The sequence below is a fragment of the Hylaeus anthracinus genome, unplaced genomic scaffold (assembly GCF_026225885.1).
Source record: "Hylaeus anthracinus isolate JK02 unplaced genomic scaffold, UHH_iyHylAnth1.0_haploid 11982, whole genome shotgun sequence".
Classification (NCBI taxonomy): Eukaryota; Metazoa; Arthropoda; class Insecta; order Hymenoptera; family Colletidae; genus Hylaeus; species Hylaeus anthracinus.
This window is the reverse complement of record NW_026534330.1, coordinates 11,270,400-11,296,606: the sequence shown is the minus strand read 5'-3', so window position 1 is coordinate 11,296,606 and position 26,207 is coordinate 11,270,400. Positions and strand designations below refer to the sequence as shown.

The window sequence follows — 26,207 nt, the reverse complement described above, 5'->3', positions numbered from 1 at the left end:
TGTGTGTGTGTGTGTGTGTGTGTGTGTGTGTGTGTGTGTGTGTGTGTTCAATTTTATACGAATTCATGCAACTAACGCAGCCAGCGCGGATCGTCATTGTAAACATCTCGAACGGTAAGGGTCTCGCTTAACGAAGTCCATCGAAGGCCAGGATATAATTCGAAGCGGGGGCGACGTCAGCCTTCGAGCCTTGATTTGGGGAAGTCGACTCGAAGGTTGAGTCGCGTTTGCGCTTCGTCCACGTTACCCCGCCCGGTTTACTAACTTCTATCGCGATTCTCAGGGCTCTTTTGTCTTTCGATTCCTCTTCGTGCGTTCCCCCTTATCGTGCCCCAATGACCACCGAACCGATCCCACCGACTCGTGTCCTCCGCTACCGCGAGCGTACGCAAACTTTGCATCGCAAACACGGCGCAGTCTTCTTCTCGTGTTCTCTCTTCTCGTTGAACAGCTCCCAGAATACTCGTCGTTCACGCTCCTTACGGCGTGTCGCTCCCAACGATCGTGGCGTTTTAGAGTCGATTGAAGGCAACTCGTTAGAGGAATTTGTATTTTTCTTTTTTCATTTTAAGTATTTTTTTTCTTTTCTTTGTTTCGTTTCTTTTTATACAACTATAAGGCTGTCGATGGAGAGCGCGCGCGCGAGGTCCGTGAGGCCGCTGGCTCCCCTAGAGCAGTTGTCAACGGCTCTGTCGGTGCAGGATCGACGCTTCGTGTCCAGGATATCCGTTTCTCGGCGATGCTGCAACTGGAGCGAGTTCGTCGCACGGACGGGCACCGGGGTGGCTACGGCGACGCTAGCTACGACGGTGGCGGTGCTGGAGACGTCGACGTCGGCGATCAGACGTCCGCTGTTCTCGAGGTGACGCTTGGCGATCGGCTGTGTATCACGACCCTGTGACCGTTCTTTGTCACGAAACCGTCGCTCTCGACCAGGACCGCGGTCTGTCTCACACGCGGGTCCATGTCTGCGTCGTCGCTTTCCTCGCTAGGACCGCCCAGACGTTGCTGTTTGTGCTTTCGCCAAGCGTTTTGTATGAGACGTGCGCAATACTCCTCGCGTTGACGCCAAAGGGTGGACGACACCGGCTCATAGCCGGCCTCGTCCGGACGCGCCTGAACGTCGATGTCGCCCGTCTCCTCTATGGGATTGCCCTTGCGCGCGAAGAAGTCCTTCGTCAGAGCGTCAAGGATGTCCACGCAGAACATCAGATCGCCCTTACATATGGGGATGTCCATCGATACGATCTTGTATTTGTTCGGTTTGTGTATCTGCAACGGTGGCTCCAACACGTCCAAGAAGTCGGACAGCTGATCATATCTGATGTACTGCGTCCCGTCCGGATCGAACTGTTGCCATATCTCGTAGTACATGTCGTAATCGTCGTCCGTAAGACCTTCCTGCACGTCCTCGGTCGCCTGAGAGTAATTCTCCAGGATCACGGCGATGTACATGTTTATCACGATCAGGAAGCTAATCACCAGGTACGAGAGAAGATAGGCGATCCCGATCGTCGAGGAACCGCAATTACCCGGGTATCCTATCTCGTTGTTCGGCTCCTGGCAGTCCTCCTCGTTTATTATGCCGTCCAGCACACCGTCCCAACCGGCGGACGTGGACATCTTTACGAGTTAACAACGTTAGAATGTGTGTGTTTCGGTGATATCGTTAGGTGCTGCAGGGATTTTTAGGTTTTTAGAGCTCTGAGATATTGTGTCAGCTATTAACTCCTTTTAAAAGTTCCAAATACCAAACATTGAATGCATAATTTAAAATCCCTGCAGCTTACAACAATCAGATCGTCACGATCCTCTTACCTGGAATAGCAATATCATCGACTGGCCAAACGTCTTGAAATTGTACACATCGTCCAGTCCACTCTTGTCTTTGACGTGCATGAAGAAAGACATCCCAAATATCGCGAAGATAAACATCACCAAAAACAATAATAGGCAAATATTGAAGAGGGCTGGTAACGACATCGCCAAGGCGAAGAGAAGAGTTCGAATGCCCTTGGCACCTTTCACGAGTCGAAGCACACGTCCGACTTTCGCCACCCTTACAACACGAAGCAACGTCGGAGAGACGAAGTATTTCTCGATGATGTCGCTGAGAACCAGACCTGGGGAGTAACGATGATATAAATGACACTGGAACTGCATTTTTACATTATAGTGATGTCGAGGAAGGATAAGAGTGGTGCTATTTGTCTTAGAATGCAGGCTATGTTAATGGATGTTCTTCTAATTCTCATGCAACTGTACTCTAGAGGGTAGTTTTTGCAAGGGTGTCTAGGTCTCCTGATACTCTAGTGTCTGAATCATACTCTAGGATTAAAGTGTGAAACAAACTGTGCATCTAGTTATTTAATTGTGCGAATGTCTCTAAATTTTGCAGTAAGAAATGGTAAAAGATGAACTTGGTCGATCCTCGCCAAACGAATCCTGTTGTTCTCATCGGTTTGACGTTGTTTGGTGCAACTATACTATTGTTAAGAGAAAAAGAAACATGCTTCTCGGTTCTAAGAACCATCTATTCAAACTAATTTTTGCTCTGAGATATCTTGAAAGAAAAGCATGCATGTTGCTCGACTGTTCGGAAGTTTCTCAAAGTCTCGATCACCTGTTCAACGATACGGTGCTGCGTAAGAGAAATGTTGCAAAAGTTTCGTGTTAGGCATTCGAATGTTTGACTACGAATTAACTACCAGTCTGATCAATTCTCTCTAGTGAAGTAGTACTTTCGAGTAAGAAGTAGTTAAAATACAGACCCGCTCTTACCGCGATGCTAATGATCGTCTTTACATCGATTAACATATGCGAATCCACTCAAATACAACATTATTTAGTTATGTTTAATGTGGTGGTAATTTGCAAAGTATGTTTGAAATTATTTAGTAGCATCTTAGTTAAGAACTGATAGAATTACCTGTGAACTTAATGAACAGACTAGTGCCGTCTTAACGTATGGGCACGTAGGGTACGTGGGCCCTACAAATTAAGGGGAATCATGTTGATCTATGCACGTGACACTAGTACCTTTGAGAATGATAAATATCAGTTTAGATGTGGGCCTCAACATTTTTTTTTTTAGTCTGTGATATTTAAACGAGGTAAGAGGCTCAGAATACTGATTAGCCTCTAAATTAAGGGGCGCAGTGTTGATGTATGTCACGTGGCACTAATAGCTATGGAAATGATAAATATAAGTTTGGACGTGATCATCAATTTTCTTTTCTTTAGTCTGTGACATCTAAACGAACTAAAGGGTACAGTACACTGATTTTAAGGAGCTCAGAAATTAAGGGGCCCAGTGCTGACGTATGTCACGTGGAACACATTTGCAATGCTAGTATATCTATATAAATAAAAATGATAAATATCCGTGTAATCGTGGTCGTAAATGTGTTTTAGTCTATGATATAGGAACGAACTAACCCATAATGCTGTTAAGACGGCCCTGAAACAGAGAATCTAAAATAATGTTGTATCGACGGTTCAGCAACGGATACTTCTATCCTATTAACTTGGATATGGGGGTCCTGAGGGGTTTGGGTACGGGGTATAGCAATACAACATCAATGTAAGGCTACGTAACGTAATGACGCTGATCAGTCGTTGCGGCACACGTGAAACAACGAACCTGTCCGCCTTTATTTTTGTATTAATGAGAACTAGTTTTGCGTGCATTGAGAGATAGCCAAAAAAGGTTGATGGTTGCGTGGCATGCTTATTATCCATTGTACCGACTAAAAGACGCTAATCGTAAGAGGGTTAGTGAAGAAAAAATCGTGTGGTTCGAAAAGCTGACAGGATTATTTTCACGTAAACTCGTCTCGATTTCACGTGGGCCATACGACTGAACTAATCATTACATTACATTACCTAATATTGACAATATAACAACAACAAAATCAAAGAGGTTCCACGGCTCCTTGAAATAGTGGTAACGCAGCGCGAAGATCTTCATGAGACACTCGCTGGTGAATATCACAATGAATATCATGTTCAGATAGTCTAGAACGTCGCTGAAAGTCTGGGTCTGTTGATAATGGTCCAACGTCATCGTAACCATGTTCAGCCCGATAAACAACATGATTATCATATCGAACTTTTTGTCCGTCACTATTTCAAACACTATCGCCTGCGGTCGCCACTGGAAACAAACGAAATTACGTTAAAAGTCGCCATCAAAGGTGCTCGGTTCTTCAGATATTTCAATTTATTTTAATATTCATCTGATATATTCCGTCGTGCTTACTCTTGGACGCGGAATGGCCTTCAGCGGCTTCTTGCTACCCATTTTCTTCATAGCGTTGTAGTATTTCTTCTGATCCTCCGTCATGAACATTTCTAGGGAACCCCCAGCCTTCTTCTTCTGCTCGTTGAAGTTGTCGATGATCACTCCAATGAATAGATTAAGGGTAAAAAACGATCCGAATATAATGAAGAATACAAAATAGAAGTACATGTAGATGTTCGTTTCACGAATTGGTTGCTTGTTGAGCTACGAGAGGGGAGGAAGATGATTAAATATAGCGACAAATACAGCAATTTGGTACGTTACTTGGGTCGGATGTACTCACCTCCCTGGAATCGATAGCGTCGTTCATGATCTGAATCCATCCCTTGAACGTTGCCACTTGGAACAAGCACAGATACGCTTTTCCTACGTGATCGAAATTCATTGGCGAATTCTCCCAAGTGTAGTTCTCAGCTATACAGGCGTTTCGGTCGGGGATTATTTCGAAGCTCAACGTTGTTTTGTTTGCGTCTACACACTGCAACAACGACGAAAAATTACAGTAATAATAATAATAGTAATTTTAATTGTAAAATAGTATTTTCAGTTGGGTCTAGATTGCAGTAATTTATTCATTTATGACACATTTCAATTAAATCAAAGAAAGTATTCTCGAAATACTCGAATATTTCAATTAAAATTAATATATTTCGTCAGTATATTTAATAATCCGTACCTTGAAGTATTTGCCAGCGAAAAGCTGCACACCCATGATGGCGAAGATCAGCCAGAAAATAAGACACACCAGTAACACGTTGAAAATGGATGGAATGGCTTGAACCAAAGCGTTGACGACTACCTGCGAGACAGAGAACACCGTTAAAGTGCGTGCAAGCTTTCCCCTCCGAATCGTGTAAATTTCTTTTTCTCTATGCGTCTAAGTATGCGTTTATATGCGGCTATTATGCGTCTCTATGTGACTACGCTCTATGTGTACGCATTGTCGTAGGTGCAATTTAATTCTCGACTTATCTCACGACGAAATAAAAGCAATGAAACTACGGCGCGCGAGTGAATCGAATTTTGCGATCAAAATTTACGATACAGAAAGCTTTGTCCACCATTAACTTCAGTAGTTTAATTTTAAATCATTCTTGATATAATACATTCTTTGAAAAAGGGATACAAGGAACATCTGATTTTTTTCCAACAATTTTAAGCAGTAAACCGACATTAAATCTTGCATACTTACTCCTCCACCGATTAGTTTCCGAAATCTAAGTATCGTTACATCGAAACAATCTTTAAACAATATAAAAAAAAAATATATACATATTACACTGGCTCCTTCTTGCGTTCACTGCGATCTCGCTCGCAAAGAAGAGAACGTAAATGAAAAAAGATACGAAGGTACAGAAATTTGCCTGATCGTTGATCGATGTGACGTGGGTACATTGCTTCGCGGTACACGATACACACGCAAGAATATATATATCATATATACGTGGAGAAACTAAAGAAAAAGCTAGCACATCGGCGTTTAAGCGTAACATCGAAATACAGATTTCATGTTGATGCAAGGTGGCGGGTAGATCGTGGCCATGGCAGCTCCGAACACAAACAGGCGACAGTCCCATGCAGAAATGAACGAAATAATGAAAAATAAAAGAAATCTAAGTGACGAGTCAAGTACATCGATATATGCTGATAAATAGTAGCTTCGAACTACTACGAGAGAGGATAAGATAGTGTCAGGGTGTGGGCATGACAGTGACTCTACGCCCAGTATCTCAGCGACCTTGTATTACGGTTATGTGGAATCATTTACGTCTGTAATGAGATAGAAACTGTTAATTTTAACCTCCGTAGGACTGTTAACGGTGACAAGTTACTATGTTATGTTGGTGTGTTGATGCTAGCGTTTATATGTATCTAGCAGTATTTAGAGTAGAAGGCACGTTATTCGATGAACAGATCGAGGTAGTATATCTAAATACAGTACCGTCCATGAGTTTGGGGTCACTTGTCATTTCCTAACTAAAACCGTCAGAGGAAAACAGCTTGTTTAATTATACTTTGCAAGCATTTATGGAGGACAGCATGGAGAACAATTTTTATTTGTATTACTATTGGCAGAATGGCTATAATAAATACAAGAAATGATACAAGGAATGTAAAATTAATAGAGAAGAAACATTAGGAGGATTAATTAGTCCAAACTTAAACAGCCTACGACCAGAAGACGACTGGGACTCATGCTTATTTTTGGAGTCATGTGACATTTTATAACAAATTGTCAGAGTCAAATAGTTTATTCAAGTATACTTTGCAAGCATTTTTCTAGGACAGTTGTAAATTAAATTAGTGAATCCTTGGGGGGGGGGGGGGTGAAACCAATTTTTATTTGTATTACTATTGTATGAATGTAGAATTAATGAGTTTTGGAATAATTAGTCCAAAACTTAATCAGCCTATATCAAAAGAACGACAAAATGGTTCCTTTCTCAATTTCGTCTCGTCTTGTCCCGTAGAATGCGTGTCAACGAACATAAATTGGTTTCTGATTTCCAATATTATGTCCAAATTGTCGAAGAAATGATCGATTTTTCGTTAGGGTGAGAATGTCTCGCGGAGAAATGGAAGTCAGTGACCTCGAACTGATGGACAGCAGTGTATGTACGTGTATCCTCTAAAGTGCACATTTCGCAATAGTTGTTCGCGAGGAACAAATTCTACGTGCCGTTTAAACATTCGCAATGTTAAGCCCAAGTGCATTCGCGATTGCCCTACGCATGTTCACGTGCAAAAGGAGATTCTGTCGAGCCTCGTACACCGCGAGGCCGAGGATTATGTGATCCACTGATCGAATCAAACGTTACTAATGTATCAATTGATATTGTAAATGTATTAATCATTGCATTGCTACAAATCAAAAGTGAAAGAAACGTACACGTCATTTGCAAGATTACGCAGAGTGAATTGCCCAACGGGTGATTAATTAATTTTATTGCGTTACACGAAACTCCTATCGGCCTCTTTGTCGAGTCTCGCGACGGATAATAAAGTAACGGTGCCGCCGGTTTAGGATTTTTTCGTTTGGTAATTTTTGTTGAAGCTGAAGTAGAGTTGAAGTAATTTTGTCGACGTTTCCCAGTGGACGGTTGCAGGCAAGTATTGATTAAGATATATATTCAACATTCAAATTGTCACATCGATAAGATTGCTCGACGGCACCGAGAGAGACTATGATTGAAGACGTTGGACGAACCGAAAGTTGTCATCAGAGTTGGACATTATTTAGCTATCGATTATTAGGTACTCGCAATACTATTTTCTTGTTTTTATGCTCTTATACTTACTTTTGCAATCACTGTATCGAAACATCTGTGATAATCGTTCTCCACTGTTTCTTATTAAATAGCAAATGGAAAATAGCAAATAATAGGCACTCTAGGTGATTCTAAATCAGTGTTTTCTCCAATTTGTTTAACTATTTGAGAATGGTTAGTTTGATATGCCCAACTCTGGCAGTCGATTCGTCCACAAACGGACCACTTGAATTCTAAAAGAATAACTGATTCGACGGGATAAATAGAGTAATTGGCAAGGTCTGCTGAGACTGTGGGCTACATACCCGCATTCCCTGCATTCTAGACATCGCCCTGAGTGGCCTTAGGGCCCTTAGGGTCCTCATTGTTTTGAAGGCTTGGATCCCGCCAGCGCCACAGAGCGACGCTACGAAGTTAATGAGTGACACCTGCGAGCGAGAAACGAGAGCGAATCACAGCAACAGGTAGACAGGCTACACGTATGAAACGATTTCATCGTTTCCAAACTGGAAGTAGCAAATAGGGGGGATAGACAGAAAGATAGAAAGAGATAAGAGAAAGAGTAGAAAATGGGAAGAAGGGAGCAGAGGTTGACCGTCGATGTGTAACTTCGTTACGAAGTTTCGTCGATGGTTCGAGGGTCTCATTATCGAAGCAGTTATCACACACAGGCGGCCGTCCCATCTGTGGAGAGCTTAGATTTGTCCATTTATATTGTGTATATACACGTTTTTAAATACGGTACAACAAATATCCAGAGCAGGGGGTTTGAAGACATAGATAGAAACCAGGTATGGCACACGTAGCAGTTAACAGTGAACAGAAATGTACATAACTTGATGCCTGTTTGGGTAGAATCGCTCGTATGCTACGAATTTTTATTAATTTTTATGGTTTTATAACGCGACAGCGAGCGATTGTACGCATACACGCATGTACAGTTGACAAGGCAGAGAGCAATGTACGGCTCGGACAAGAATCATTATCAATTACGAGCATGATTATTGGCTTCGTCCTGAAACAGATGAAAATGTTCGTCATACTCGCGATCGCAACGCCAGGGTACAGGCATTCAAACAAAACATTCGAATTGTCGTTCGTGGACATCTCTTGTTGCCGTTAAATCATTCAGTGTTTTACTCGGATCAGTTAAGGGATCTGGAAGTCTGTTTAGAACTTGTACTGCGTACTGTAGTATGACCACAATGGCTGCCCAGGCCATTTCCTTCATCGTAGGTCACGCCAGAGGCGTCATCTACTCTTGCTTCTCTTTTCAAGAGCTAGAGGGCGTGATCCTGACAAAAACTGATGATTATAACTAGTCTGCAGACTTTTATACAAGTTAATATCTTGACACATTTAGATAAAAAATTGAGATTTAAGTAAAAGCATGCCCTATCTTCTAAACAGTGCAATGTGTATTTTATTGTCGATATTTTATATATTCTTGCATTTATGCAAATCCTATATACATTTTTCTATATTATAATTCGACATAAATGCATTATTCCGCAGCCTAATTATAACAAAACAGTAGCTACTATTTTCATTCTAGTAAATCTAATAGTGTACTATAGCTTGAGTTAGGCGATCCCTTAACGATTTAAAAGCTGTAGTCGATGAACAAGTGTCACCATGCGTTGCGATACGAACAACCAAGAACCTGGTAAAAACATATTACAATATATATATGCGTAGACGCACGTATTACACACAAGGAAGATCGTACATTACACACAAAGCATGTTATGTATATATATATATATATGTATGTATATACAGTATATATATAGATAGATACACTGTAACGTTGCACAACGATCACTGTGCCAAAAAAGACTGTTAGGAAAGGCGTACATAGACAATAGCTAGTACGACAAAAAACTCCAAGATATCAGTGCAGACACCAAGTAGAGACGCCGGTGTACCTCCGCACACTGGAAAGCACACCGTAGCACAGGCTACGATCATTGCAGCCACTTTTCCGTTTCCCTCGGTTCACACGTTCCCTTTCCACGCTTCGTAATTAGTCCCCTTTTTCACATCGACTGTTCAAAGAGCCCGGGCCTCGTTGCAAGTGTGACGGACCTGAGTGCTTTTCGGAGGATACGCCACTTTTGGGCCTTTAAAGTATCGATATCAGGTGTATCATTTTCGGTTCTTTGGAAATTGAATGTTTTGAGATTAAATGAGAAATCTCAAAGGTCCATCTGTAAGGAACACTTGGAGATTACAGGAGTTATTCTTGGAAGGTGAGAAATTTCTTCTGATTGAAAAGTTATTGTATACTTTCATTATTAGGAAATATTCACAAAGGATTTTTAAAAGCTTCCTCTGTAAGGGGCATTAGAGACACTGAGGTGAAGTTTCGTAAATTCTTTTTGGAAGCTGGTTAATTTCTTTTCGTAGGAAAGTTATTATATAGGTACTTTTATTATAAGAAAAATTTCCCAAAGGTTATCTGAGGACTCCCTCCGTAAGGGGGACTTGAGACCACCAACATCGAGGTGACATTTGTGAATTCTTTTGAAGGCCTGGAAAATTTCTTCTCTTTAAAAAGTTAATATACACATCCGCCGTGAAAAAAATTCCCAGATATCAGTATCCTCGTGCCCAAAGATGGCATTCCTTTTTAAACGTTCAAGTTTGAAGTGAATTAAATCAGAGTTGAAGCCGCTGGTCCGTCATATTTGCACGATCCGACAAAGGTCGTCACATCACCGGGATCAGGCTGACTTTCTTTCACGTTTTTTTTTTTGTATAATTCTCATAAAATTGTTGTTAGTTCTCGTCGACCGATGACTTACTCTCATGCCCTCCCATCGTGAGACTGCTCGTAATGGCCTCAAGGCCCTCAGTGTTCTCATGGAACGGAAGGCTGGGATGTCGGCAGCGCCTGCCCAGATTGCGCCCAAGTTGATCAGTGACAGCTATATTCATCAAATATTGATCAGATGGCACACGGTTATTCGTGATTAACGTTGATTAACGCGCAGATGATTGAATAAGAGAAATCCGCTGGAAGGTTCCACGCTGGGCTCCCGCTTTGCAGGCAGATTTGGCAATTTCGAGGTTCGAAGGAGGTGGAGGAACAACGGAGGAGATATTGCGTCAAAGAGACGGGGACAGTTGTTTAAACTAAGTTTTGCAACAAGCTCACGACAGGCCTACTTGTTTAATTATTTTACAATTCTATTTTTTTTTTCTCGCGACTTCATTCTGTTTTCTCGAGCCAATTGGATGTCTTGTACAAAGTCTAGAAACGTTTGAAATTATTTCTTGGTTCAAGCTCTGCGAAACTGAGTAAAGAAACTTTGTAGAAGAAATTGTTCGAGGGTTGGGGATCGTAAGCTTGTTCCTAGGAAACGAAACGTAGGATTGGCTGCAGTATAAATCATGAAATCATATTAGAAACATTCATAAATATCCTTATGAATATCCTTGTATTCCGTGTGTGTATTTTCGTTAATTTAATGGTATAAATAGATTTTAATATAGACATCATTGGATATTAAGTTGCTTGATAGTGTATCTAGCACATCTTCATTAGCAATTCTTTTGTTTTTCTTTTTTAAACGATCGCACACATTCGGAATGCACAACTGAAATACGTAGCGTAATTGTTCGTACACGATAAGACTTACCATGACAATGATGAAATCAAGCCAGCACCAAGCGTTCGTGAAGTACTTTTTGAAACCGAGAGCCAACCATTTGATCAACATTTCGAGGAAGAAAATCACAGTGAATATTCGGTCCATGTAGTACAAGATGTCTTGCAGAATAGGTCGTGCGGAAAGGTGCACGTCTTCCAAGGCCTGGGCACACGTAATCGAGATTAAATTTGAAGGAATCAAAAATTTTTAGCGAATAAAACATTGAGTATACTCACGAGTGCCATACTACTCAAAAGAATCATCAAAATGACGGCAGTCTCAAAATACTTGTTCTCGATTAGCTGGAAGGTCTTCAATCTCAAATTCGCCCAGCCTTGCCAAAATGGCGCGTCGTCGTCGCCTGCCAGGAATGGAAACTTCTTGTAACAATTTTCTGGACAACAATCAGCTGGATAGTCGTCCTCTGCTTGGATAATGGCGTCCCCTAACTCGCCCTCCTCTTCCTCCCCTCCTTCTTCGAGGTCTTGAGAGGAAAAATAACATTTAATAAAATAACAAAACAATTGAATTAATAACTATTTGAAAATATAACTACACATCGTTAATTATTGTTTAACTGACGAGTACCTTCTTCTTGTTCCAGGTCTTCTTTGCTCGCGTCCTTCTTCTCTTCGCCGTCCAAAGAGTCCATACTTCCCTTGTGACTTTCATCTTTGAATACCCTGTTCTTGTGGCTGCCGTACGATTTGTTGCTGCGCAGAAATATTACGTAAGAATCACGATTAAGTCTGTGTTAATAAAAGGGCAAGAGACTATACGAACCTGATCGTGTCATCCTCGTTCTGATTAATATAATCATGATCCATCCTGTAGTGTATCGAATTCCCTATAATCTTGCTGTTGTTCATGCACAGTTTGCCCTTCTTCAATTTATTCTTCAGATCTCCTTCGAGAAATAAAAAGCGTTCTCATCAAATTATTGGTGGAACTTTGAATGCATCGTTATCGATTTAAATTCAATTTTTTCTTTCCTATTACAAGAGTAGATTTTGAGGTATCAGAAAATTAGAAAATTTATTTCGTTCGACAAATGAGGCAATATTTACGAATTATTTACGAACAAGAAAATCTTTAGTTCGTTTATTTAAGGAAAAATTGAAGTCTCGATAATCCTAGCAAATTAAACTTCGAGAGGTCTACGAACATGCCCGTACAATGGCTTTCCATGTATAATTTTCTATTGAAAAAATCCATGTGTTACGCCAAATGTCCAGTAAAATACCCTGTAAGTTTCATAAAGATCTGTTCAATACATTACTTTTCAAAAATTAGTAAACAAACGCATAATTTTCAGCGCCATGATGACTCCCCCCTTAAGGAACAAGTATCATTTTAATAAGTGAAGATTATGATCTTTATTAAAGTAAATTATATGCATATTTTTATGGATCTTGAGAATGATTTTATTCAGAGAATTTTTTATTTTTCCCGATACGCTTACCATGAATAGTAAACTCCATTCCATCTCCAATAGCAACCTCAAGTTGGTTGAGCTCCTTGGCACTCTTTTTATCCCTATAGGCGTCCAACTCGCCATCTGCAAGATCTAGGTCCCCGTCGCGATCAATTCCATCTGCACAGGCACACAAAATCTCTAATCCGCCCTTATCGAAACAATCTCGTCAGAAATTCTTATTCGAGTTTCGAGAAAGTAACCGATCAGTTACTTGTCTGTTTAGTCTTCCACTCTTCCGTCGAAGATATCAAAGAAAGAAATTTCAAGCTGTAAAATTTTCTCCATTGCCTATAAACTTGTTTCTCATGCAATTTGTCCCGTCGCGTTGCAACTCGATTGCTATGGTACTTATCTAGAAGTACGACTAGACTCTCGCACGGTACACAGTGGATTGCGTTTCGTTAGAATTGTTCATTAGTAGGCTTGACGTTTTTAGTATTTTTCTGTGTAACTGACGAGTGAATTAAAATAACGTAGTATTTTGTGATATTGTAAGTGGACTGTGAATTTTATGCATTTATGACTTACAGTAACATGGAAAATATAGAAGAAATATACGCAATGTATGTCGAGTATATTCTACAATTAGTATAATAATATTGTTGCATTTATTATATTTGTTTGTATTTTAGATGCATAAAATCCATGTAAATCGTATCGAGTTTATAGTTTCATAAGAAGTGGTGCATTGATTCTTGCAAAGAAAAAAATTAATAAAGAAGCTTGTGTTGGTTCTTATTATATTACAAAGAAAATTGAATGTTAAGTTCATCAAGAAGTTCATTTGCCAAGTGGTATTTTAGTTCATTCTTCAATGAATCATAGTATACCTATTATAATTATACCATTTCAAAAAAAAATTCTTCTTATTAAATTACTTGGCTTCTAAACTTCAAACAGATCAACGCAAATCCAGTTGTACCGCGTGAAAAGATAGTCGATCTACACTCAAGTGTTATCCAATAATATCGAAGCGGTCGTTCGTTTCCCTATAGACGAAACGATTCATTTCTTCAACGTCAAAAAATAATAGATAAAGCAACGTATAACTGCCAGGCTAATCAGCGAAGCAAAAATTAATTTCCATATTTCCAATAACATTTGATTTTTCTTCACTTTATTGTCAATTAGATTTTGTATCCACAGAACGAATAGAAATAGCAAACCGATTAAAAAATCTGCGTAAAAAATCGAACATGCCAGTCAACGTTTTCTTAAAATTCTCTCACAAAGAAAAATAGAGCAAAAAATATAGAAACATCAAATTAAATAAAAAAAAAAATAATTCGTTTAATCAAACAGGAGATCTTGCTTAGGCCATCGTTACGCACTGTTTAGTTTCGTCGTATCGTTCGAGTTACATAATTTCATCGAACGATTATCGACCGTCGACTGGCACCGAAACGAAAAAAGAAAGTCTGAAAAAAGTGAAAAGCAGAACTGAAAACAGTGCCACGAACTACACAGCGCACACAGCAAGCGATCTGATTGGATATAAACCTTCTTTCCAACTGTTGGACGGTCCCTCACCTGGCGCCTGATCGGATATCTGATTGGTGAATTTGGCTCGCATCAATTTAGCAAGATAAAGGACATTTCGCTTGATCCAGTTAACGAAACGTGATATTCGATTGATCGCCTCCGCGATCTTGTTCGTATCGTTGTCTGCGGTCGGCGCCGAAAGATTCGACGAACCGAAGTTGCTCAGCAACAAGGCCAAGAAGAGATTCAGCACCTGTTAGTTACAGACACAACAACAAGTTTATCAAGATTTAAACAGCATGTCACTAAAGATATGGAATCTCTTTTCAAGATCAATTCCTCGTGCAATTTCGAATCGAAAAGTTCTTTTCCATTTTTCAAATGGTGCCTTCGTTATCGAGATACAGATAATTAAATTTTGTGCGCTAGTGTTCGTGGACACGCGTTAGTGAGTGTACGCGCATGCGTAGTGCCGCGCTCCACTAGAATAAAAACGGCAAACACCTGAAGTCACCCAGACAAATTTCAATCGCTCGTAACTAAGTAACAAAGCATCGGATTTCAAAATGGCAAAGGACTTTTCGATTTATTTTCTCAAGAAGAATTGATCTCTAAACAAAAGTCTCAGGTTTTTGTTAAAAACTCCCACCTTGAGTATTATTTTTATTTTCATCTGGTCGCGTGAGATTAAAGAGGTGATACCAAAGTGTATCCTACATGTACATATAATTATTTGTGGCATTACCATGTAGTTTCTTAACGATTTGGGCGCATACTTACAACCAGATTACCAATGACAACCGTAGCCAAGAAGAATGGTATGCAAGAGACATCGCCCACGAGCATACAGTCCCACATGGACTCGATCCATTCTCCGCACAGCACGCGAAAGACGATCATGAACGAATGCATGAAATCGGTGAAGTTCCATCTTGGAAGTTCCCCGTCGGGGAAACGGTCGACGTTGTCCGTGTAGTTCTTGCCGAATAGCTGCATGCCCATCACGGCGAAGATGAAGATGATGATGCACAAGACGAACGTCAGGTTACCCAACGCACCCACCGTTCTGCCCATGATGGAGATCAGCAGATTCAACGTGGGCCACGATTTCGCCAGCTTGAACACTCTTAGCTGCGAAGGAAAGAATTATTATTGCGTTTTTCATTTTAATTATAGTGATAAAATTGGGAGTTAGAGTGTACTATATTTGGGAGCAGTTTGATAAGTATTTGGAACTTAATGTACTCATTTTATTACTATTTTTTCACAGAGATATCTATGCAGAGATGACATAAGGATGTTTGATAATGATAATAGGAAGAATATTTCAGAGGAATATTTTTATTCGATTGTTCTTGAATAATCTGTATTTATATTGCTTCATACTTTAATGATACATTGACAAGTACCTGCAAAACTGCTCCCAATTTATAGATAAAATTTATTATATTATTTTAATTAAAAATTAAAAATATTGATTGAATTAATAATTTTTACAAGGATATTGTTTCAGTTGAATGTTGCTTACCAATCTGAACGATCGTAACACGGATAGACCTTGCACACCTTCCAAGCCTAACTCCAGAAGCGAGAGAGCGACGATGATAAAGTCGAAAATGTTCCACCCTTCTTGAAAGTAATACTTGGGACTCATTGCTATTAATTTCATGCCTGCTTCGATACCGAATGTCGCCGTGAAGAACTAAAATTTGTGCACGTACATTAGTACAAGATTATTTTGGAACAATTTGGCATTTAATGGTTACCATAGCTATGGCCGTTAGTACGCTCGACCCTTTCGGTGTCTACATTCAGACCCTTTTACAAAGTGGGCCTCACATAGGCCTTAAATTGACATAAGAAAGCCAGTTAAAAGATTTATATCCTCTTATAACGAGAAGTATCGCGAATAAGTCGACTAGTATGACGTCAAGTCACAAAATGAGTCTTTCCTTCCAAAGGCAAGCGATCAAAGCCTCTTACGATCTCTAAAAGGCCCTGATCGTGTCACTATATTTGTCTGAGGTCCCAATAGCTGCTCATTGCGTCTGCAAGTGCCTAATTGACCACCATTGATTGATGATCGCACCGAAAGGGCCAGTAAACGCAGAAGAAAGCAAAGTTGACTCGTGTCGCACAAAGTGTGATCATCCTCAAAGCATCAGGAACACACGGAAGCACTGTACGCATGAAACATAACTTCTGGTCCATTTTGAGAAGTCTGGTACGGTTTTTGCTTACATAGTTTCCCGTCTTGAGCACCTTGTCCATATCCTTGTCCATGTCGTGGTGATCCAACGCCATGAAGAGCGTGTTGACGACGATACAAATGGTGATGAAAAGCTCTACGAAGGGATCGAACACCACAAGTGACACGTATTTTTGTATTTCAAGCCACAACCAGCAGCAATCCCACACGCAGAAGATATCGATGCACCGTAGCATCGCGGCCAGCGCTTTTTCCTTGAACCTGGGCCCTTCTTCATCGTCGTCTGTCGGAAAGTAATAGGTCGAAACTGTAACGCGTGTTAGTAATTTTGTCTGGCACCACTCTTTTTGGGGAAAGAGGTTTTTCTCATTCGTCAAGCTTGTTCTTTTCTTTTTTTTTTGTACATTTTTTCGGACCACAGATTAGACACGAACAGGCAGGTGTGTACCATTTACAGCGAACGAAAGAAAAGAATGGAAATAAGGGCAACTACTAAACACTTACTATGCAATGGTGCAGGACTCTAATTTGATTTTAATCCTGTTGGTTAATTTTACTGGTGGAAGTTTGAACACCACTTCCATAGAACAACGCAAAAGCACTCTAATGCAATTATATACAGAGACTCAGAGAAGTACTATGCGGAGATGACAAGTTGGATAGTGGGTCTGATTGGTAGCAGTATAATCTCTTTGAATTTCACAGTATAATAGATATTAAAATTTAGAATTTTATCATAGAATCAAGAAGATTGTATTGTTACTTTAACCAACTTCTCACCTATGAACTGTAATCATGTGCAGAGACTCAGAAAAGTACTATGCCGAGATGAGAGGTTGGATAGCGGGTCTGATTGGTAGCAGTATAATCCCCTTGAATTTCACAGTATAGTAGATATAGAATTTTATCGTTTAATCAAGAAGATTGTACAGTTACACTAGCGAACTTTTCACCTACACACAGTATCTGAATGAGTGACGTAAGGAACTTCGATGAAACTTTCTGAGTTACTGTAGATATGAAGTGCGAACATTAAGAATGCAAACTCGCGAATGTCCACAAGCTATGTCAGGGATATTAAGTTAGCAAACAGGGAATACAGATGTTATGCAAATTCGTCGTGATTAAATACTGTAGTACAGCTTTACTCAAAGGAAGTGCTTGGTAAACGAAAAGTCAAGAGCGAATTTTGATAAAATTAATTATAATAATTGATTGATCCCCAACTGAGAGAACTAGACAGCTTGGAAGACTTGTTGTAGTAATTTTTTAAAAATGTCTGCTTTCATACAAAATTATTTGTGAAACTTGTCATTATAAAAATTTGCAAAACTGCAACAAGTAGTACAATATAAAATTCATATAAGTTCTCAAAAAGAAACTAGCTCAATTTACTCCATCCACTCAGTTGAGAGCCAACCCAGCGCAGACCAAGTCAATCGTCACATTTCATCTACAACCAGAGGGTCAATGAGTATGCATAGCACGAACAAAGGAGCCAACAAATGAAACTACTAAATGATCTACCCCTCAACAGCAAGCTCTACCACGTTCTCAAGCGATCGAAGTGCGACTATGCGTGCGTGTGTGCCCGATGTCAACAAGTGTCATCAGTAAAATCGACTCGTGAAGCTCTAATCGCGATGGCTGGATCGAGATTTAATATGCCGCCTACTTAATCGATCCTACAAGTCTCATTGTGCAGCTAAGCCGAACGCGGTGCCCTCGACGCGACGAAGCAAGTGCCGTTGGAGATATCGTGGCAAAAAGAAAATGTAAAAACGTCGCTGCAGTTTGTATCGAAGGTGAAGAAAAAGCAAAATCCAGGCACGAAGCGACCAGGATGTCGTGCAGCCGCAGCGAGGACATTAATCTGTGTCGAATTATCAGGAAACAAACACTGTTTCCCCAAAAGAAAACTACTACAGACTGTTTCAATCCATCCAACATTCGAGAGCTTACGCGTTGCGATTAACACAATCCGTTTTTGTTTTGTATATATCAGTATTACACCGTGTACCGAGAGAATTTGTTTACACCGATGTACTTCGAATCGAGCAATGCCATCTTCTTTGCCGTGACGGTCGAAACTTAGACGATTGGAACGCAACAGGAAACCATGCACTGTCGTACATCGTGTTGCCATTATATATATATATCCAATAAAATTACAAGTACATCATGTTGTCATCTCACAACGTTTAATATAGTTAATAAATTGGAAATTAAATTCGAAAGGAAATATAGAGAAGTGAAAAGAAAGGATTCAGTCTACTATGTACAAGGCGCTCAGACAAAAATCTTCAGCACTGAATGTCAATCGAGGAAAAGAATACAAGAGTCTCAAGAACGGTGTACATCAAATGATAGGATGCTCATCACACAAGAGATACACATCTGTGATATATGGGTGGTTAAACTGTAAGAAATGACGTAACAGGGACGGATATTCGACATTACCTCCTTGCTCTGGTGTTCTGCTCTGACGACCTGCTGCCTGTTCTATGATATCGTTCAGTACCATCACGTCTAAAAAGAATAAATCAGTCAATCAATGTCTGGTACATTTGAACGATATTTAGTGCGTTATTGCTGACGAATTTTACCTTTCATATCGACGACTGCGTGCTGTTGAGAAGGCTCTATAAACGGATTGTCTTGTTGCTTTGCCTTGCCCATGGGATCCTCCAGATCGCCCTCCTGAAGATCAATTATGGCGTATAAACGTTAATTTATGACCCTGAGGTGTTGCACAGATTGGTCCAGCAACTGTTGTTATGTTAATATCTCCAAGCGTGAAATTGAACCTTTGGAATCGATTCCTTCAGCCAATACCGATCGAAAATCTCTTTTCCATTTTTCAATGTGAGCCTCCGTTACCGAGATACAAGCGCTTAAACACTGCGATCAGCTGACTGGGACAAAAATGGCGGGCGCTGAGGATGGCGCTAAACTTTGATTGCTCACATCTAGGGAACGTAGCGTCGGATCGAAAAACGGTAAAGGGCTTTTCGACTCCTTTTTGCGAGAAGAATTGATCCCAATTAGTAGTTCCAAGTTTCCTTTAACCCTTATCAGTTAGTTGAGTCAAAACCACCTAGGATCTGACTTTGGAGACAAATATCTTGTGAGCTTCAGACATACCAACATTACAGTTGCCAAACCAGCCTGTTCCAACGACATACTCACATAATGGTACTTCTGGTTAGAATCCGTAAAGTGTCCGTTGACAGACGGAGGCCTGACCGACCTGATCCTCAGTTGACTCTCCTTCGTCATCGGTTTCCCAGCGTTGGCGATGCCACCGATAAGATCGCCGTGCGATGTATACGAAAACCGCGAGGCGTGCGACGTGTACGACGAGTGTCTCGACCCAAGGTTGGCATAGTAACCCGACACCACGATGGTACCGTTCTCCTCCGACATAGGCGTGACCGCGTTCGAGTCGTCGGCGTACGGTAGGTGTTCCTGGGCGTCGAGGTACGTGGAGAGCACCAGGGGCTTCCTGTCACCACCTGGTGGCGCGACGAAACGGCCACGACCGTTTCTTATCGTGAACTGATGGCTACCACGACTGCTTCGACGAAGATTAAACGGTGAGCCAGGTAGACTAAGGCTCGCCTGAAATTACAACAAAGCGGACCACCGCTTTTCTCTCTCACCCGTTCTCGAGCTTCTCTGGAGGGCAAGGTTGAGGGCAAGGATCGGGGAACGCGTCAGAGGGACGAGGGCGGGTTTACTAAACCTCCTCGAGCAACGAACGACTGTCGATCGTAATGAACACTCTCGATGAAACTGACCCCGAAATGAGTGTTGCTCTCGCAAGCGCAGGCGTCTTAGGGTGACCTGATCTTTCTTTTAACGTTTAAATTGTTAAGGCGCTGTCAAAGCTGGCGATGTCAAAGTGAACCCCTTCGAGGGTGATATGAAAGTTGGCAAATGACTCCCATCCCCTGATCCCAGACGATAGAGATCGTGAAATCGATGGGATGTGCTCTAATGAACTGGTATGCCGATCGATGTGTCTAATTACGCGTTTTTGGCGGTTTGATTGACAGTAATATGGTTGGTATCATGTTTCTAGCTCACACGGACGTCTCAACTTAGAGAAAGCATCGGTACTATCGATAGTGAAACATATCTGGAATTTTTATAGCTTTTCGCTTGCTGCAGCGACTCGTTTCGCGTACTAACACCTCGATCGTTTACAGTTGATGCTACAAACGACAAAAGCGTGTTGGTACTTGAAACGAATCACCACGTGAAATCTTCAGAACGTTTAAAAGTAACGAATCAAGTTCCGCGACAGCCACTAAGTTGACGCATGATTGTTCCACCATTCCGACACGTCAAACTTGGGACGCGTTGACATGATTCGGATCATGGATCCTGTACAGCTATTTAGTACGTACGGTCGGTGTTGACAGACACGTCGTGACACACATACCTTCCGCAGGCTTTCCTGGTAGGCATAAGTAAACTGGCCATTAGCGGCGCGAGAGACCTTAAGAAAAAAACAAGAAAAGATATCTCCTACCAAACGGCTCGTAACGTGGTCTAAAGTGTACACCAAGGAGGCACTCGATACGAATATGTATTATATAAATACTAGCAAAGCGTACAAACACAGAAGTAAGAGCAAGATGTTACGCGCAGAGATGGTACAACTCGTCGCAAGATGTTAGAGGGATAGACTCAAACTCGTTTTTTTTAAGGAATAGAAGAATGGGAGACACGAAAATCGGTGAGATCCATCTCTTGCAGCCGTATTTTGCGTGGGTATTTGCGATTCGGAACTTAGAGGCTTACAGGTGCGATACTTTGACGAAGGATCGCGTTATTCTGACAGGTAGCTCCATCAGGAGTCTGTAGATTCACTGATAAATAGATTAAAATCAACTGACTATTTCTGATTGAGAGACACGGTCGTTAAGGTAGAGTACACAGTCGGTAAGACTCAGTAATGCAAAGCACTCCATCGGTAAGGTACATCGCTTTATTGGTAAGTCTTTATGGTAACGTAGAACACTCTGGTGATAAATTCGTGAACCAATCAGAGTTCTACATTGTCAACTCTTACCGATAGAACTCAACTGATTCTGTTTTGACTCCAATACTGATCAATATCAGTGAATCCTCAGACGTCCAATGATGCTACCCGTACCGCGATTAAACAAATAACGTCCACGTATTAACGTTTACCTTCTACTTAATCTCTCCCACAGCGACGACTTTCGTTAATAAGCAAACTTTTAATTTACAAATAGAAACTTGCTTTCATTAGCAGTCTCGGGATCAAGAACCTTGCCCATTCATCGCAGCAATCTTTTCGTTATCACGATCCGACAATTCGTATCTCCTTTCTCTACTACAACACATGCGTTCGCATGCAAGACAGCATAATGAATTCAAGGCGTCCAGTTATATATATATGCGATGTCACACCTGATTGCTTTGTCGAGAACGATGTAAACTCAAACGAATGTTATATGCGCGTCGTAAACAGATTATACCACTGGGAAGATTGAATTAGCGAGCAAATGAACGTAAGGAAACCAAGGAGTTTAAAAGCATCTTAACGAAGTACCAAAAGTAGTTTGTACACGACAAGCATGCTACAGAGCGACAGATTTTGTGGAAGGGCTCGACTCGTCGAGGTAGGCTAAACGACAAAACTTCTCTAGAGAACCATCGTGTCCAACACATCCTTTCCTTCGAAGCTCATCGCCAACTATCCTGCCCTAGTGTCACATACCCTCGAGCTGTGATTGCCACAATCGTAATTAAGCAATCCTCTTAAGCTTTGAAAAGCCTTTTCTATATTTTCAACCTTACGTCCGGATCTTATCGCGTGAAATTACTGCAGACTAGTAGGTCCTAGCATCGTGATCCAGACGCTTTACCAATGCTCAAAGTCAACTGTGCTCAGTTTGCCGACGAGTCGAGTCAACATCGAACAGCCTCGCATGAACTGCTCTCGTGGAAGCGAGGTCAGGGGTTTTTACGAGTTCGATTAACAGGAAACCAAAGTACGTTACGTTACAGGAGGACATAATCGATGGCGCAACGGCCAGTTGGATACTTACGGCGCTGACTTTTCGCACTTTCGTGGTGGTGGTGTGGTTGTTGATTTGTTTCACTCTTTGCTCGCTGACTGATTCGATCGAACGTATGCTCATTCTTTCCTTATTGTTGTCATCGTTTCCTCTTTCCTGCCCGACGAAGAGCTCATAACTGTGACACGAGAAATCCGAGGGAGACTTCACGATTTGCTCAGCTGCATTTGCAGCCGAAGCAACTGCTGCCGCCTCCCTAGCGGCTGCCTGTGCCGCCAGCTTGTTCTCCTTCGCCAGAGCGGCTTCCTCTGCTTCCTAGCGCATTTAAAAGGGTACATAATCGATTACCAAAGTGTCACCTTAAGGCGATACGTGACAGAGTTGGAGGTTTTTCAGGATAGTAGAGAGGGAGATGAATTTAATTCCCAAATTGACAATGGTGTTTTAGGGACGATTTGATAGAGTAGAAGCAGGGGCTCTTCAACTTTAAGATTCTTTGCAACCCAAGGATTTGAGCCCAAGATTTTGAGCAGTTTTGGGACCTTTCATGGACAGGTTTCTTTCTCTAATTTATGCTATGGTGTTTTAGAAGGAATTTGATAGTACAGAAGCAATGGTTCTTCAACATTGTAACCCTTTGCAGCTCAAAAATGTTTTCTTTAAATTGTGCCACGAGTTCTAGAAGATTCCTGAGAATTCTGCTAACTCAAAAGGGTAAAGAACCATTGCCTAAAGCTTGGAATAAATCGTGGGATACTCACTCTAATGGCTTCCTCCTCTGCAGCCTCTTCCTCCTCTGCTTTCTTTTGCAATTCATCGTACGACATGGCGACGATAGCGAGGATCAAGTTGACAAGATAGAAGGAGCCGAGGAAGATGATGACAATGAAAAATAACATGTGCCAAGGACCGGCAGATCTTAGTACCAACTGATAGAGATTCTCCCAGTAATCTTGGGTCATGAGACGAAACGCGGAAAGTAAGGCCCAGCCAAAGGTGTCGAAACTCGTATAACCGTAATTCGGATTATCGCCATATCCTTGTAAACACGTGTAGCCAGGAAGGCACTGCCTGCTCGAAACAATTTTTTGATTAGTATTTCATAATAAATAGCGAACGAGGATTAGAAAGGTGAGAATTACCCTGCTCCAGATGAATTTCCGCACAGGGGCATGTTTTTCGCCTCGTCCACGTACCAATTTGCTGGGAAAAAGAGTAAACATTGTTTAGAAACCATAAATATTTCAATGCACCACGTGGTTTTTCAAACTAAAGCTTTTTTGGATATTTAGTTAGTCAACTATAATTGTTACCACTTTACCTACTGGTCTAGGTACTAGGAAAACTTGGTACTAGGCACACTAGGTTCTAGGTACACCAGGTATTAACATTTTTGTCTCCTTCAACAACCCAACAACCTGACCTGACTGCTTCTACAAAATATTCCAACTCCTCACTCAAATTCAGAAGATTTCTCTTGCCACAAAAATAATTTACAAGCCTCCCACGTTTTCCCCAAATTGACAATTCCAAATTAACAGTCAACTTAAATACAGAGGCTACCAGTAGGCGAAGCATTAACACGATAATAGACAGAACATTAAGAATACAGTTGTCCAGCCTTTGCTTACGTACTTTCGTTACTAACGAATCGCTCCCAGTTTTCATCGGTGAGATTCCCCCAGGAGCCGTCCTCGGGAAAGTTTTTTATACACTTTTGCGTGAGAACCCCCATGTAAATCTGGAGGCCCATCAGCGCAAAGACGGAAAGAGAGAACATCGTCAGGATTATCACATCGCGCAGGTTCTTCACGGATTCTATCACAGCGCCGACAATGGTTTTCAGACCTAGACAACGAGAGAAAAGGACAGCGGACTCAGTTGGAAATCCTGCGTGGTAGGGTGAGCTGGGTGTGTCGGACATTTTGACAGGCCGCTTTTCGGGCTCAGAAAAACGAGATGATTTGGAGAGGAATGATACGAGGAAACAAACATAAGGAAACATAGAAATGTATAACATGTAATATGGGAGTAACAGTTGATAGCACGAAGGACAAAGAGGGCAGGGGGTTTGAGTAGACGATCGTGGTGACAGTAGTCGATTACCAAGTGTAGAACGTTGATCGATACAGTTTCGACGAATGATTTCGAGATCGATGGATGAGCGTGAAGGGCTTGATGAAAAAAAACAACACCCGTTAGAATGATGTAATGTTAAACGTTAAATGGTACGAGGTAGAACAGGCGTTGGTCGGTGATGATTGCGAAAAAAATGTGTACAGCGACCGCGACAAGTGTCTATGACCTCTATCTGCGTCTACGACCAATTTCTATTTCTCTAAGCATACCTGGTACAATAGCGACAGTCTTCAAGGCTCGGAGGACTCGAAATGTCCTGAGAGCGGCAAGGTTGCCTAGATCTATGCCCATCGTCACATAACTGCAATACACCCGAACATCACACACATTACAGTGATACAAACAAAAAAACAAAACGTTAGAAAAGAGTTGAGGATAATAAAATTACTCAAAGGGTTACTCGCTACTGTTCCTATGGCCTACCAAAAAGTCTGCTTGAAACTGCATGTATCATAGTAAGATAGCTATTACTGCATGCACGATTTAATTAATTCAATTGTCACGGTATCACGGGAATCAACGTCTCGATTATTTATTCTTTTCTATTGTTTATCAAGAATTTTTCTTTTGTGCTAATTAGAAGGTATTGAGTATTCTCGTGATGCCGAGTCTTATTCGAGTACATGTTACGTCGAATAAATATACGTATTGACCATCTATCAACAATTACGTAATATATATGTTATATATAGAAGATATATAATGTATACAGGGCGCGCCACGAGATTGGAACCTGTTATACACCTTGGTTCGTTTGTGGTAGACAAATCGTTCTGGAGGTAAGAGTTGTATGGTGTGAGTATGGTGTGAGTATACTTCATTATTTCATTTTCTTTAGAAGTGTTCTAGAAATAACAGTTGCAGTTACGTTTAATTAATTGCATCCAATGGGTTTTAGATTAGGGACATTGAAATTGAGCATCCTTTATGGAGCACTTTGCTGAGAAATATATCTTGGAAGTTATACAGAGCGAGACACTAGCGCCACTTGCGGTGAAGCATGATCAACAAGAAACGTTACGCCATTCTTATCTAACAGAGTATTTCTATAGAATTGAAGTATAAATTTGTATTTTTATTTTACTGCCATCTCAGTTTGGAACTTTTTGAGAAATATTTACAGTCAATTTATAACCCCTTACAAACTCTTTATAAATTTCTTTTATACATACACATTGTTTATAAATCTTATGAGTCAATTAAAATTCATAATGTCATTACAACAAAATGTACTCACTCCCAAAGAAATCTAGGTAACACAAAGTCTTTACACTTCCATCTATCACACCATTAAACTCTTTCTTCCGCCATTTTGGTCCACCCTCAACGAACCAAACGATAGATCCACCCCAAACTGTGCCACGCGCCCTGTACACGTTCTAAACTACAAACAATTAATAAGTGATTCATCGAATCGACTGTATATACTATTCTAATCAACATTACGATGATAATAAAGATACACTTTCGTCTGAGGTTGCTAGACATAAGTAATAATTCTCTATCCCCTAGGTGAACTAATTATCGTGTACCTGTACGTATTCATGTGGACTGTGTGTGTGACAAATGTGTGTGTGTGTGTGTGTGTGTGTGTGTGTGTGTGTGTGTGTGTGTGT

At 41.0% G+C, this 26,207-nt stretch overlaps 1 protein-coding gene across 21 annotated transcripts in view; it reads right to left on the bottom strand.

The window, feature by feature from the left end:
* Window positions 1-273: 273 nt before the first annotated feature.
* LOC128885959 (sodium channel protein para) overlaps window positions 274-26,207 on the bottom strand; it is a 60,719-nt gene continuing 34,785 nt past the window's right edge. For 3 of the 21 annotated variants that reach the window (XM_054140394.1, XM_054140398.1, XM_054140400.1), the window contains 24 exons: window positions 24,801-24,892; window positions 24,088-24,300; window positions 23,595-23,655; window positions 23,214-23,523; window positions 22,483-22,767; window positions 19,586-20,017; window positions 19,003-19,096; window positions 18,857-18,925; window positions 16,429-16,703; window positions 15,716-15,889; window positions 14,968-15,318; window positions 14,206-14,440; window positions 12,691-12,822; window positions 12,012-12,135; window positions 11,817-11,941; window positions 11,465-11,712; window positions 11,217-11,390; window positions 7,878-8,000; window positions 4,980-5,102; window positions 4,587-4,781; window positions 4,262-4,507; window positions 3,886-4,156; window positions 1,819-2,123; window positions 274-1,623 (listed from right to left, as the gene is read on the bottom strand). In XM_054140394.1, the coding sequence (XP_053996369.1) occupies window positions 841-1,623; window positions 1,819-2,123; window positions 3,886-4,156; window positions 4,262-4,507; window positions 4,587-4,781; window positions 4,980-5,102; window positions 7,878-8,000; window positions 11,217-11,390; window positions 11,465-11,712; window positions 11,817-11,941; window positions 12,012-12,135; window positions 12,691-12,822; window positions 14,206-14,440; window positions 14,968-15,318; window positions 15,716-15,889; window positions 16,429-16,703; window positions 18,857-18,925; window positions 19,003-19,096; window positions 19,586-20,017; window positions 22,483-22,767; window positions 23,214-23,523; window positions 23,595-23,655; window positions 24,088-24,300; window positions 24,801-24,892 (5,440 nt within the window). In that variant the 3' untranslated portion in view covers window positions 274-840. Of the gene's footprint in view, window positions 1,624-1,818; window positions 2,124-3,885; window positions 4,157-4,261; window positions 4,508-4,586; window positions 4,782-4,979; window positions 5,103-7,877; window positions 8,001-11,216; window positions 11,391-11,464; window positions 11,713-11,816; window positions 11,942-12,011; window positions 12,136-12,690; window positions 12,823-14,205; window positions 14,441-14,967; window positions 15,319-15,715; window positions 15,890-16,428; window positions 16,704-18,856; window positions 18,926-19,002; window positions 19,097-19,585; window positions 20,018-20,843; window positions 20,901-22,482; window positions 22,768-23,213; window positions 23,524-23,594; window positions 23,656-24,087; window positions 24,301-24,800; window positions 24,893-26,207 lie in introns of all 21 variants that reach the window. The other 18 variants (XM_054140387.1, XM_054140392.1, XM_054140389.1 and 15 more) reach the window with 13 other exon arrangements.